The following is a 15,468-nucleotide window of genomic DNA, read 5'->3' as shown; positions in this document are numbered from 1 at the left end:
TCTTAACCACTGTGCCACCAGGGAAGTCCCTCATTCATGCCCACCTTTTTGCTTCCTTTATTCCTTCATGTTGCTAACTAGTATTGATGTGCTGAGCTTTCTTTGGGTTTTGTCCATGAAGAAATTACACACACACACACACACATATATATTCCTAGTTTTGTGATATTCTGTGGTGTGTCACGTACCTTAAGGATGCCATCAAAGTCTCAAAATAAGTTGAAAGTTCAGGGACTTGCCTGGCAGTCCAGTGGTTAAGACTCCTTGCTTCCACTGCAGGGGGCATGGGTTCAGTCCCTGGTTGGCCTGGTCGGGAAACTAAGATCCTGATTGCATGGCGGCCCAGCCGAAAAAAAAGATGAAAGTTCAGTATGCTATCTAGTATTCTGGGTATGTTCTTCAGTACTATCTTCTAATTTACTAATTTACCCTTCAACTGTGTATAGTTTAGAGTTTATCCTATTTTTTGTATTTTTATATCTGTAGTTTTATTTTCTTCTAATATTTTAATTTGCTATCTTATATCTACATGTTCTTATTTAAATTTTTTTCTATATTTTGTAGTATCTGGGCTTTTATTGGCAGTTATGCCTTTATTTTATGCTTTTGGACATTCTCAACATATTTATGGCAACACCTTTGGGACGGTTCTATACAATTTATTTGGAGTGAAGTAAATTCATTTCAGTTGTTTTTAACATTAGATTTCTTTATGTGTTTTATAATACTGGATTGTAGTCTTCTTTGGAGTGAATTTTTTGTTCTTCTGCTCCTGTCTTCAACTCCTTTGCTTTCTCCCATCCTCTCCCTTCCTCATATCCACCTCCTCTTTCTGCCTAAAAATTTTGAATTTTATGATAGCCTCACCCCTTCCCTCCAGGCTGGCCTTGGAGATCCAGCTCTCTTAATGATTCAATTACCATGCTACCCTGGTTAGCAGATGGGAGAAGAGTCTGTAGAAGGTTTGGCTCAGGTTCAGGTCCCTAGGCTGTGCCTGTGTTCTGTTGTAGCCTTAGGTAACACTTGCCTAAGGGCTTCCTTTCAGGCTCTTGGTAAGATCAACCATCCTTAAACAATGATCCTGGCTCTGGTCTCTGTCTGAAGTACTTTTAGTTTTCTTTACCCTTCAGGGCTGAGCTCTTTCAGGCTTAGAGCCTGTCAAGTCTGTTTTTTAGTCTGCCTACAATTTCATGTTCTAATATTTTTGTTCTGTGAGATTTTTTTGTATTGAATCCCACTTAAGCCTTTTTCGTTTGTTTGTTTTCTCTTTTTATATTTTGTTATGTTTGGAGCAGAGAGAGTTTTTGGATTATTCTGCACCCAGAAGACATCTCCATGAAGTCTCTCTTGTTTTAAATTTCTTTGTCTTGGCAGTCTGTTCCTGTTTTATGAGTGTGTATACATTTTCCTCTTAGAATTTGAGATTTCTGAAAGTTCTCAACTCTTTCCCACAGTAACGCTTTCACTAAGGCACAGTTCCTGTCAATGTTTAGAGTTTCCCTTGTTTTGAATAGGGTGAATTTTTTCATATATTTAGTGATTTTTCTATGTTTATCCTTTAAGTTTGAAGGTCTCTTTTGGTATTTATTGGTAGAGATTCTATAAGTCATATGATTTGTTCCCCAGCCCTAAGTAAAAGAAGAAAGAAAAAAATCTAGGTTTATTAAATGTTCTTCAGCGGTTTAGAAGGCAGTAAGTGCTTTGTGCGTGGTTGAGATGGAGCTATAGGTAGAGACCTGGTGAAGACAGTTTCTCCTTTGTTTGGGAACTATTTCTTCCTGTGTGTCTGCTTCGAAAGCCATAAACTATCTCCTCCTGCCTGCCGCCTGGCTGTGAGGCTCTCTGAAGGATCCCCATTTCCCCTCCCAGTCTTCTTCTACTTCCCAGACCTTTCCTGATACCTACAGCCTAAGTGTAGTGTCATGCAATTTCTGCCTTTATGAATTCCAACTGGGGAGGCCCTAAGGGGGTTGGAATTTGTATCCATCTTGGTTTCTGTCCTCATCTCTGATCTAGGAGGTGGGCACTATCCACCACACGCAGAAAGGGAAGCCCACCAAGGGAGTAAGTGAAAGTGTTCTCTACATCATGCTGCTATTTGCTACTTCTTAGCAAGAGTGAGTAACTGAAATGATGGTTCCTGTTGCAGGCTAGATTCGCCAGTAGTTCAGAGAGTGTTTTAGCACCAGGGACTCATACTAGTACATTACTAGGATGAATATTCATTATGAGATGATGAGGAATAATGCTTAAAGTACTGGACTCAAGAATCAGAAGACCTGGATTTATGTCAGTGGCACTCAACTTGTTCTTCAGTTTTCTCAAGCGTAAAGCGGAGTTCGTATTACAGTTGTCCCTTGGTATCCACAGGGGATTGGTCCCAGGACCCCCGAGGATACCAAAATCCATGGGTGCTCAAGTCACTTATATAAAATGGCGGAGTATGTATTTATGAATTCCGTAACAGCACTGTTGTGTACATCAAATGAAATATGTGGTATATATCATAATAAGACCATTGTAAACTTGTACTACCATGAGATAGTCTTACTATTTTGTATTATTTTGACAAAATTCTTTCTTCATCTTAGCTCAGAGCACTTTTTAAATTTAGTAATTGTTTGCATTTAAGGGAAAAATATTCATTTTAGCATTGAGTTAATTGCAGTAAATATTACTTTTTAAAGTTACTGAAATCAGCTAAACATTTGCTGTGCTGATTTCTCCATGAATAACCCCTTATCCTTTTATTTAATTAATACACAGGAAATCTGGTTGTCAAATTCATAAAATGAAAACCTTCATAGAGATAACAGTTTATAGTTCTTTATATTAATATAAATAATCTCTTGCTTTTCTTTTGGTTATATAAGGTAGGAAGATAATAGATCACAGTAGCTTGGGTTTGAATACTGCTTTTTTACCTGCTGTGTGACCTTGCAAATTAAATAGTCCCTCTGAACCCTTATATATAAGCTAAAGAAAATAGTACATTCCAAGCTTGTTTCAGGATTATGTGAAGCTTAACATATGTACTATACTTGGCATGTAGTAGTTGCTTAATAAGTGTTTAGCCATATTATTCTCAGTGTACTGAAGATCTCATCCTAATTGGAACAGTAATCACATTTTGTCTTTCTATTTATAGAAAAAGGAGTAAATTGAATCTTTGAATATATGTTATTTCAAGGTGATTTTAAATAATAATAATATATCATTGATAAAATGTTCTTTTTTTCTTTCCTGTTTTGTTTTTAAATCATAGGGCCCCTGGATTTAAAAGTTTTCAACAACAGGACAGTCAGGAACTTCTTCATTATCTGCTCGATGCAGTGAGGACAGAAGAAACAAAGGTCAGGTTTCTTTGTGTTTATCACATATTCTCTTTAAGAAGAGGGTACAAAACTGAAGGAATTTTTACCAAAATTTTAATGTATGTTTGAGAGTAATTTGATTTTTTTTAAACTTCTATTTACTCTTCTCTTCCCCCCACTTTTTTGCCCCTTCTACCAGAAGATTATTTTTTCACTCTTTCACAGCTCTGTTACCCTTTATTAGTTAATGCCCTTTGGCTATAAATTACAGAAATTAATTAATACTAGCTTAAATAAAGAAAAGGGAATCTAGTAATCCAAATAAAGGGGGATATAGGAGAGGAAGGTTCTCAGGAATCCAGAAAGTATTCTCCTTTTCCCCCCAGTTTCTATGGCTCTATAGATTTTCTTTACCCATCTCTCTGTGGACAGAGTAGTTTCTTTGTTTCCCTGTCTGAATGGTAGCACCTGACCACCATGGCTTGCTGCTTGTGAATCCCAATTCTAAATTCCCAAAAGAGAGACGTCCCATTATCCCATGTTGGATTGCAGTCCACTCAGGAACCAGGAAATTGGGGTCCCAGCCTCCTGGATCAGGGACTGTTTCTGAGTAAAAAAGGACGGGTTAGATTTCCCAAACAGGGTTTATTGTAATCCTGTCCCTTAATTGATTGGCTGTTGGTTGACTTTAATATTAAATTATATTCGCCTTTTTTGGTGGGGTCGTATGCAAATAGTATACAATTTTTCAGAGAAAATACAAGATAGTAAAGATGCAAGATATCAAATACACAGCACATATCCTCCACTTCCTCCCTTTCTCTCTCATAGCAGACCCTGCTCATCATTCATAACAGTTCCACTGAGTCAGTGTTCAGTCTGAGAATCATTCTCAACACAGCACTCTGGGCAGCCCCTGCCAATCATAATTGTTAATAACAGGTGAAATCCTGTTTTCTGTTCAAGATGAATACCCTTCTTAATCTAAATATTAATATGGTAGTAGAGCAACCAGGTGAAAATGAAGTGCTGATATGTTTGTGGTAGGTGTTTACTATGTTACTAGGCAGGGTGGACCCTCCTTTTTTTTTTTAAATTCTACTTTGTTTGAATTGTACATAACATTGTAGTGTTTCTTTACTCCTAATGGCCAGTTTTCAGTGAAGAGAGAGTTATGGTTCTAATATTTTTTCGTAAATTATCTTAAAGAATGAGTTAAGGGCTTCCCTGGTGGCGCAGTGGTTGAGAGTCCGCCTGCCGATGCAGGGGACACGGGTTCGTGCCCTGGTCTGGGAAGATCCCACATGCCGCGGACGGCTAGGCCCGTGAGCCATGGCCGCTGAGCCTGCGCATCCGGAGCCTGTGCTCCGTAACGGGAGAGGCCACAACAGTGAGAGGCCTGCGTACAGCAAAAAAAAAAAAAAAAAAAAAAAAAAGAATGAGTTAATTACACCCTCCTGCTACCAAACAGTGTATATTACAATCCTATCCTTAATTGGCTGTTGTTAGACTTTCATATTAAATTAGTTGAATTCAGCTTCTGAAGGTGTCATTCCTTTTCTGCCATCTATTTTATATATTTTGATTATGAACCCTACTACCTTCTATTTAGATTTACGTCTATCATCTCTCTTAGATTGTGGTCTCCTCAAGGAATGGTATCCCATGTGCCTTGCACACAGTAGTGCTCAGTGAATGTTGAATATGTTGTCTGTGCTTACCCCCCGCCCCACGCCCTTTTTTTTTTGTTGGCCACGCCTCATGGCTTGTTGGATCTTCGTTCCCAGACCAGGGATCAAACCTGTGCCCCTGGCAGTGAAAGCACCGAGTCCTAACCACTGGACCACCAGGGAATTCCCTGTGCTTACCCTTTAAATGGACAGTATTTCTTGAGAATTTGAATTGGGAAGAAAACAGTCTCTTAAATGATTTATACTAGCTAGTTACTTGGGGATTTGCAGTTATTTTGAATATGTTATAATTTGAATAAACTGTTAAATTGACAGGGTAATTCTGCGTTATGTTTTACCTGTAATTTGTTTTGAAAAAAATCAGTAAAGAGATTTGTAATTAGTTAAGTTTTGGGACATTAACACAATCTCCCTGAGCTAATATTTGATCACATTTTCTTAGATCTAGAAACTGATATCAAGAATGGAGATTCAAACTTAAGTCTTTCTGACCTCGAAACTAATTATCTAATTTTATCCAATACTGCTTATTAAAGTTTAATTTTAATTCTTGGTCATCAGTGACTAGTATAAATAACCCATTTTTTAAGCTTGCTATTTAAAATTTAACCATAATTATTTCACTATTTGAAAAAAGTATTAACTCTGATTTAATAATTATGATATATTGATACTCTTATTGAAGGGGTCGATGCAAGGTAGTAAGTTGGAAAGAGATGCTCTGTCTTTGTGTTATGAGTAGTAAATGCATTTTGGCCTTCTGAGCCTACAGACGACATAGTAGTTACTTTAGGATTAATTCAAACCATCAGTTGCTAGAATAATATTTTTTCCCCTATGATTTGCAGGATACATTTGCTACATGGTGGTCACGTATCATTGTAAATGGAATTAAAAGTCACTCTTTGCAATGTTTTTCTCTGCTGATATTACAAATAAAACAATAAAATCTATCCCTATAATTTTTTTCTGTTTTACTTGTATTACTTGATGGCATTCTTTGTTACAATTAAATTATTCTTTTGTCATAATGATACATTATGATGATTCACAGTATCTTGAAAACTCAGGCAGTACAGCAGGAAACATTGGTTTTTGAAAGCTCTTATCTTTCTTCCTTTATTTGAGGGTTTTAGATGGTGTGGCAGAATTAAAATGTCAAGTCTGTGGATCTATTCAGTCTCGTAAGCAAGGACAGTCGTGCCAGTCAGTTACAGTGAGTACCCAAGCAGGAGCTGCATTGTCTGGCCTGGGAACTCCGCAGCTGTTAATCGGGCTGCTGTTGTAGTTTGTCTCTGCCATGTGTTTTTTGCTTGAAGGAAGGTTACAGCGGTATGTCTGCCACCAGACTCTTCTAGTGATGATTAAAAACTACTGACCTCTTTTCATATTGTTTCACTAGGGTCTTTTTCTTATGACTCTGAAGTCGAGGAATATAACTCGCTGAGTAGAGAGGTAAAGAAAGGGATCATTTGTGCAAAAATTCTAAATTTTTTATGTGTGAAATAAACAAAATAAAATTCACAATAAGAACTTCTTTTATAGGCAGCCTTTTTACCTTAGAAATATATGCTTCTTTACTTTTTTCCTTTTAATTTGAGCTATCTCTAAATGAATGATAATTGCATTTGCATTATCAAAGATATATCGCTTTAATACATTACTGGGTAAGATTATTTTAAAGGTAGAATATCTCAGCTAACTTAAATTACGAGTGTTTGCATTATTTTTGAAAGAAGTTTAACATGGAGATTTGAACTAGTCGAACATGGGTACTGCTAAATGATTTACGTGCCGTGGTTGTTAGTCACTCCCTAACCAAAGTCTTTTTTTTTTTAAACCTAAATGGTTCAAAGCACAACAATGAAAGGTTGGAGATGGACCTAAGCCTATTTATTTTATTCAGCTTGATGAACTACCTATTAACTCTTCAACAGTTTAGGGCAGAGAATATAAATTTGTGGCTAGGATAAAATAAAAAATCAAAAGTCTAATAGTTTAAAAGTCAATAATTTAAGCAGCTTAATTGTTTTTACTCTTTTTTAAAAGTGTGATATCATAGCTTACATTTTAGAGTATGGTAAAGGCTCATTCAATTCTATTGAAAGTCGTCTGAATGTTCAAAATTGTAGAATAAATTTACAGACTTCTAAGTTGAATTAGAGGCTTTATCTTTAGTGGCTGGAGAGGCCTTTTACAGTTATATTAAATATTTATAGGTGAACATGGGTATTTATTGGCATCTTTCATTTAAGTCCATTAAAAGTTTCTCTTACATGGAATTCGCATCATTCTAATTTTCATATTTTAGTTTAATAAGTTCTCTGTTCAAGGTATAAAAGTCAAGTTTAGCTTGGACAATATCCAAATTATATAAACTTTCAAGTTTATTGAGTCTGAACTGGAGATTATTTCAATACTTAATAGCTTCTGGGCCACATTATTTCAGTTGCTTTCACATATATTTCAGGAGAGCGTGACATGGTATGGATTGCTGTACGTTCACTTTTATACCCTACTTTGTATATATGTAAGGTATACATTGCATTAACTTTCAAAACAACACTTGAAGAGAATAGTGAGCAGTTCTAGGAAATAAAATGTGCTGATCATAGGCTAGTTAATAAACAAAACTCACTTTCATAATTATTGGGGGAGGGTGTTAAAAACTTATTGTAAAACATCACACGTACAGAAGAATGTGTACCAATATACATATACTTTAAAGCATAATATTATTATAAATGTTATTAGCACTTCTCCCTACCACCACCCCCAGAGTTAAAAAGAAAAAGAAAGTTATTAGTACCATAAAAACTACCTCTTTTTTTCAAATACTTCTTCCTTATCAGAGGCAACTGCTCTTTTGACTTTTACAGAAATAATTCCATTGCTTTTTCTTATAGTTTTTGAGAGCTACCTCTGTATGCTTAAATAATATATTGTTTAGTTTTATAAAACTGGGGGCGCTTCCCTGGTGGCGCAGTGGTTGAGAGTCCGCCTGCCAATGCAGGGGACACGGGTTCGTGCCCCGGTCTGGGAAGATCCCACGTGCCGCGGAGCGGCTGGGCCCGTGAGCCATGGTCGCTGAGCTGGCGCGTCCAGAGCCTGTGCTTTGCAACGGGAGAGGCCACAGCAGTGAGAGGCCCGCGTACTGCAAAAAAGAAAAAAGAAAAAAAAAAACAACAACTGGGTAGCAAGCACAAACCTATTGCCATTATTGGATGAAGCTTCCCCCCAGAAAGATGAGAGAATCTCTGGAACATAGTCTGGCTTTGGCTTCCCAGAGTTTACAAGAACTCTTTCTGGGGAAGTCAGTAGGCAAGATCATGAATGTGTTCTGAGCCACGCCTGTCAATGTCAATTGGCAGAGGTGTAGAAGAGACCAGGTACTAGCTCTCTGATCCCCAAAGGTTGGAGACTGCTCTGTATTTTATTTTCTGCTTCTGAGTTCATCATGGCCCACCTCATGGCTGTCAGGCATAGGCCTGAGCAGAACAATTCTGAGGGGTAATGTGTATCCTCTGCTGATCCAGGCAGCAGGGCATGGAGGGGAGAATAACATTAGCAGCTCATTCCCTGTATGTTCTGTTCTCAGATTAAAAACATGGTAAGCTGGCAGAAGAGATCTTGGTGTCAACAATACATCCATATCCTAAGTGTCACTGCTCTGTTCTGGAGTGGTTGCCTCCCACATTAGATGTGTAGGCATCATTCTGGAATTCTTCCTCACTGTGCTCCTGAATATTCCCTTTGCCTCTCTTATGTGTTGGCCCTGCTGTTGCCTGTAAACCACATTATTGTCTTTCTTAGTTTATGCTCTCATTTGGTGGTGTGTATATATATATATGTACATATATGCATATTTTTTCCTTTCTTTTTTCAAAAAGTGGCATTTACTATATATGCCCCTGCCTTTTTATCAGGTAGGATATTGTAGCAATCTTTCCATATCAGAAAATAGGAAGTGTCCTTTTTTTTTTTAACCAATTCTAACCATTTCCTTATCGATTATCGCTTATATGTTGTTTCCAGTGTTTTTGCTTTTATGAACAATGCTATGATGAATAATTGTATATATGTTATTTTGCATGTGTGTAAGTATATCTGTATAAATATAGAAACGAGATTGCATGTATGTGGAATTTGGTAGCTATTACCAAATTGTCCTCCATAGGCATACAGTTTTCACTCTAGCCACAACATAACATATATGGGGAGTGTTTTCCAATAACCTCACCAAAATACTGTTGTATCAAACTTTAAAATTTTTGCCAATCTGGTAGGTAGAAAATGGTATCTCAGGGTAATTTTAGTGTACATGTCTCTCTTTTTGAATAAAGCTGAATATCTTTCCATCTCTTTTTTTTTTGCCCATTTTTCTACTGGGTTTTGATCCTCTTCTGATTTCTAAAAGCTTTTTGTGTACTAGGGAGGCAATATGTTTCCAAGTTTGTCACTTGTGTTTTGATTTTGCTTATAATGTGGCAGTAGCTTTTTTTTTAAATGTAAAGCTTAAAATTTTTTTTGAATTTAAGAATCTTTTTCAAATTTTTTATCTTTCTATGGCTTCTGGCTATTGAGTCATAGTTAAAAAGGCATTCCCACTCCAAGATTATAAAGGAATTTTCCCATGTTTTCTTCTTTATGATTAATTTTTAGATCTAAATCTTGATCCATTGAAATTTATCCTTTTCCATGATATTTCCTTTTTTCCCATTTGGCTATCCTATCCAAACAGTATAGTATGCTTTTCCTACTAAATTGGTATCACCCTAATTACACTAATTTTTCATATGTCTTTGGGTTTATTTCTCAACTTCCCCTTGTTTCTGTTTGCCTGTATGTTTGAATATTAGAGTCATACTTTCAATTATGAAGATTTTAATGCATTTAGTAAATCTAGTAGGACCAGTCAACTCTTACAACATTTTCCCCTCCTCCCCAGAGTTTTCATTGCTATTCTTATTTATTTTTCCATATCTAGTTTAGAACCGATCTCTCCCTTCAACCTCTCACATTAAAACAAAACAAAACAAAACCCTAAACCTCATACATACTATTGCCATTTTCGCTGGAATTGTGTTAAATGAATAAATTGGGCGGGGGTGGGGGAGGTGGGGAAATTGAAATGTTAGTAATGGTAGGACCTGTCCAGGAACAGGGTATGTCTTTCAATTTGATCAAGTTTTCTTTTGTCTCTTTCAGAAGTGTTTTGAAGTTTTCCTCATTCAGATCTTACACATTAGTTTATTCCTAGTTATTTTCTTTTTAGTTGCTATTATATATGGGTTGTTTTCTTCTGTATCTTCTTTTTTGTTGTTTTTTTGTTTGTTTTTTTACAATTTTATTTATTTTTATACAGCATGTTCTTATTAGTTATCTGTTTTATACACATCAGTGTATACATGTCAGTCCCAATCGCCCAATTCATCCCACCCCCACCCCCCACCCCGCTTTCTCCCCTTGGTGTCCATATGTTTGTTCTCTACGTCTGTGTCTCTATTTCTGCCTTGCAAACCAGTTCATCTGTACCATTTTTCTAGATTCCACACATATGCATTAATATACGATATTTGTTTTTCTTTCTGACTTACTTCACTCCGTATGACAGTCTCTAGGTCCATCTTCTATATCTTCTAACTGGCTTTTGTTTGTGTGTGTGAAGGCAATTTACTTCATTATATTTATATACTCCATATTAAATTCTCTTATTATTATTATAGTAGTTTTTTATTTCATTTGGTTCTTTTGGCTTTTCCAAGTAAAAAGTCATATCATCTGCAAGTAATTTTATCTCCTTTATATTTTATACCTCTGACATTTATTTTTCTATCAAATGCATCAACTAAAGCATTAGTGGTAAATAATAGTAGTGAATAGGGAATATCAAGGGATTTGATCTTATAATTTTTTTCTCAGTGTATATGATGGCTTATATTAATAGATTTCCCTAATATCCCTGCATTACTAGAATAAAAGCCTCTTGGTCATACTGTACTGTTCTTTTAATGTGCTACTGTCTTCTGTTGCTGATATTTTATTTAGAATTTTTTCATGAGTGATATTGATATGTGTGTGTACACCCTGTCAGCTCTGGTACCAATATTATGCTTCATGAAGATAATTTGGAAGTTTCCCTTTCTCTGTGCCCTGGAACATGGGTTTAGTGACATTCCTCTGTGAAATTGTTAGGACCTGGAGCTTTTTGTAGGGAGTACTTAATTCAGTGACTTTAACAGTATTCTTTTTTTCCCCTCCCTTTGAAAGCTGGAAAATTTTCTGTCTCTTCCAGGTTTAATTTCTTGGAAAATTATCTATCTTTTTCCCTGAATTTTCACACGTAATTGCGTGAGAGTTGAGCAAAGTGGTCTCTCACGATTACTTACAAAGTCTTTAATTTTGTTATTGATTTCCCTTTTTTGTGATGTGTGATGTTGGGCTCTTCATCCTTATCTTGATTTAGATTAGTTGGTAGGTTTATTTATCCCTGCTACTCAAAGAGTCAGCTTTCGGGGCTTCCCTGGTGGCACAGTGGTTGAGAGTCCGCCTGCCGATGCAGGGGACACGGGTTCGTGCCCTGGTCCGGGAAGATCCCATATGCCGCGGAGCGGCTGCGCCCGTGAGCCATGGCCGCTGGGCCTGCGCGTCCGGAGCCTGTTGCTCCACAACAGGAGAGGCCACAGCAGTGAGAGGCCCGCGTACCGCAAAATAAAAAAAAAGAGTCAGCTTTCGATTCATTTATTCTCTTCAATTTCTACTTTTATCTTCATTAACTCTTTCCTTATACTTTTGTTTGGTTTGATGTCCTTTTCTAAATTTATAAGTTGGCTGCTTAATTCATTTGTTTTTATTCTTTTCAACTGATTTAAATATATAAAGCTGTGAATTTTCTTCTGAACGGTGGGAAGTATCTTGGATTCTGATATGCAAAGTTTTATTATTCTCTGGGAAGTCTGCAGTTGGGTTTAATTTCTCTGACATAATAATTTTTTAACAGCAGATTTATGTATCATTTTCACACCAAGAAGTCCAGGTCTAACAGTGGTTTCACATATATGAAAACCTGTGATTAAGACTTTACTTAAAAAATATATTTTGAAGAATAATTAATAAGCTTTCCCCTCACCCCACTGTTAAAGTGTGAATTAAAGAAGATTAAATTCATCCACTAAGTAGGACCATAATTAGTGTAAAAGATGATAATTTGTTAGCTTAAATGTCTTTATTTTTGCAATATATATAGTTTTATTCTGAGAGTTTTTTGTGAGGTTGGATCTTTCCTAAAACACATGCAAGAGATGTGGAACCATAAACCTTATCATTTACTAAGAGTTGCTAATGACTTTACCACATGATTGTTATTGACAACTAAATTCAAATAAAACAACAGTTAAGATTTGGGCTCTTGCTGTGGAGAATATTCTGGACTTTAGTCATCTATGTATATAAGTAAAATAATCTACATGGAGGTCATAGTGACCAGTTTAATAGCTTCTTATATATTTATATTAAGATTTTCTTCATAGGTAAGAAATTTCCTATGGTCTATTTGTTACTTTTTGTCCTAATTAAGGAGTAAATTATTTTAGGGACAGAGTGGGGGAGAGGAAGAGAGGGGACAGGAGACGGGGAGAGATAGGGGAGAGAAGGGAAAAGGAGAACTTACTCTAAACCTATAAGCAAAATGAAACTAGGCTGCTTGCTTTTTGTCGACTGAGAATGCTTTAAACCCAAGAGAGAACCTAAACTTGGGAATCTTGACTTCTGTTTGTGGGAGGATTTGGCATTAGAGCATTATTCATTAATGGAATTTTAGAACTAGAAGAAAGGACATATTTGATTTTTTTAAAAATTCAGTCATTTTATTTTACTAGGGAACTGAGATCCACTGTACCTTGCTGTTTGAAAGTCCTCCTCTTATTAAGAGGATGAGGCTCGAGTTGATTGGCACTAAAACCAGATTCTATTTACAGGAACACAAAATAATGCTTTGAAAGAATATATTCTAGTATAGATTCTTAATAAATTCTTATTACTTTGTTTTATAGCGAATACAAGCTGGCATTCTCAAAGCATTTAACAACCCAACTACTAAAACTGCTGATGATGAAACTAGAAAAAAAGTCAAAGGTATGTTGACTCTTTCACTATTAAAACTTTTTTCTAGAAGAAAATATTGTAAGTTTCTTTTTGGGGCAGGGAAAGGAACTGAGCATTATGTGAACTAATGGCCTTAAAAGGAGGGTGTACTTACTCCTGTGGCTGCAAGATAGTCTAATGAGTCATCGAAAGAAAATGTTAGAATCCATGTGAATTTTAAAAAATAAAAATAATATCAAATATACAGATTGACACTGATGCCCTTAAGTGAAGTATCTTATGGGAGACTTGAAAGGTTGTTGAAAGTAGCAACCTCGCTTAGAAGTTCACTTTTATCACATTGTATCATTTTGCAGTTGAAGTGTACTTAGATAGGTGGATTTTTGGATATTGTCTAGTCTTAACTAGACAAATGCTTCAGTGCTCCAAAAATGCTCCAAAAATTCTCCAAAAATTGCTCCAAATGCAAGGAAACCATTATTTATGAGAGTACTATTAAATCAAGCATACATGTCTACTCCTAATGTTGAGTCTTCATCAGCCAAAATATGAGGCAGAAACAGTGATTAACTAATCAAAGATGATCATTTACAGTGATCATTATTTAAGTGTGGATTTATATCCCATGTTATTAACGATTTACCTTGTCTGGAAAGTATATTCTGCCTTGAGATAGTAACTAGTGGTAATGTGTAGTCATCATTTATAGAAAATGTTTAAAAATATTATTTGTATTTTACTCTCTTTTTTAACATCTGGGTTTTTTTGGTAGCATTATGTGTACATACTACACGTCTGTAATTTATAAACAAATATACATACATTATGATTGTATATGACAAACTTTATGTGCAGTTAAAGGTTCAAGATTTTGAAAAATACACTCTCAAGTATACTTGTTCTCTTGTTTTCAGATAGTGCCATCTAGTGCATGTTTAGAATAACTGCTCATTTATTCCTTCACTTCTTTCCAGTTTTGTAATCTTAACCTATTTTCAATCCCTTGTACAATTTTTGTTAATGAAACATCTTAGTTTAACATAACTTCTAAATAGTTATCATCATAATTAATAAATATTTATTGATATATCCAGATAAAAGTCTGCTCTGTCATTCAGTGCTTCAAGTAATGTTCTAAAATGATTTAAAATGTTTGCATGAAATTTGAAGGTAGAGATCAAAAAACGATAGAAGAAAAGTTTGAAAGAGGAGTGAATACGTTTTTTTAATATGTTTTTCCCCATGGTTTACTATGGAAAATTTCAAACTTCCATTAGAGAGACTAGTATAATGATGACCATGTACCTGTGTGCCCATCACCCCGCTTAAATTACATTCAATTCATGGTGTATTATGTTTCATCTGTTCTCCCCCAACTACATATTATTTTGAAGCAAATCATAAGTACAATTTTCTTTTATTTATAAATATTTCCCAAAGAGAATAATTTTAACATTTTTATGTAACACGAGTTACATATATAACTGAGTTATTAATTGCCATGTTAGTTCTTTATCCTATGCAGTGTTTACTTGTCTTTTACTACTCTGTTGTTTCCATAGTTATGGTCCTGGCATCTGTAGTCCTAAATCATAATCTCTTTTCCCATCCCTCTATCTACCTCTAGGGTAGGCACAGAGGCTTTAAAGGGTTTAGTTGGAGCAGTTGAGTGTGGTATGAATATGGTTAATACTCTAATTATTTTACTTCTTAAGTTTAAGAACAGTTTGCTATTTCTTTGAGACTACAGTAGTTGATAGTCACATTTTCTCTGTGGAATTGTAAAGGAGAAAGACACTATAACATCATATAGTGAAATATATTATTAAATATGGTCCTGGATATCTGCCTTATTCAGATTTCTTTTGATTCAATGGAAAAAAAGCCTATTACATTGTTAGGTTAACGGTTGACATGTTTTTTGCATTAAAAGTATTATTTTTACAGCATATGGAAGAGAAGGTGTGAAAATGAACTTCATAGATCGTATCTTTATTGGTGAATTAACTAGCACAGTCATGTGTGAAGAATGTGCAAATGTAGGTACTTTGGAATTCACTTCAACATGGAATAGATTATGGTCACATTGTTTTTATTGTTTTCTTTCACATGTTATCATCAGCAGTCATTTATTTTTATTTGTCACACATGACTACATAGTAGTTTTTAAAAGTATTTTAAAAATATATCCTTCACTCCTAGAAAATAAACATAATGTATAGTTTTTTTAAGTAAACGTGTTATCTAACTTTTCCTCTTGGCACACCTGTGAAGTTCATTAGCCTATTTTAATGTGCTCCAACGTGTTAGCTACTCATTTGGATTGAAAATGAAAGAGAAACTTCTGCGAAGAGAGTAAC

The 15,468-nt window shown here is 35.4% G+C and overlaps 1 protein-coding gene across 12 annotated transcripts in view; it reads left to right on the top strand.

Annotated features, from left to right (window-relative positions):
• Positions 1-15,468, top strand: part of USP45 (ubiquitin specific peptidase 45) — a 68,709-nt gene that overhangs the window by 36,272 nt on the left and 16,969 nt on the right. For 9 of the 12 annotated variants that reach the window (XM_073789459.1, XM_073789458.1, XM_019929473.3 and 6 more), the window contains 3 exons: positions 3,266-3,353; positions 13,057-13,138; positions 15,056-15,147. In XM_073789459.1, coding sequence (XP_073645560.1) covers positions 3,266-3,353; positions 13,057-13,138; positions 15,056-15,147 — 262 coding nt within the window. Of the gene's footprint in view, positions 1-3,265; positions 3,354-5,853; positions 8,195-13,056; positions 13,139-15,055; positions 15,148-15,468 lie in introns of those variants that run through there. The other 3 variants (XM_033867582.2, XM_033867581.1, XM_033867583.2) reach the window with 2 other exon arrangements.

Source organism: Tursiops truncatus, chromosome 12 (assembly GCF_011762595.2).
Source record: "Tursiops truncatus isolate mTurTru1 chromosome 12, mTurTru1.mat.Y, whole genome shotgun sequence".
Lineage (NCBI taxonomy): Eukaryota > Metazoa > Chordata > Mammalia > Artiodactyla > Delphinidae > Tursiops > Tursiops truncatus.
The sequence above is the reverse complement of the archived record's forward strand: the minus strand, read 5'-3'. Positions and strand labels throughout refer to the sequence as shown.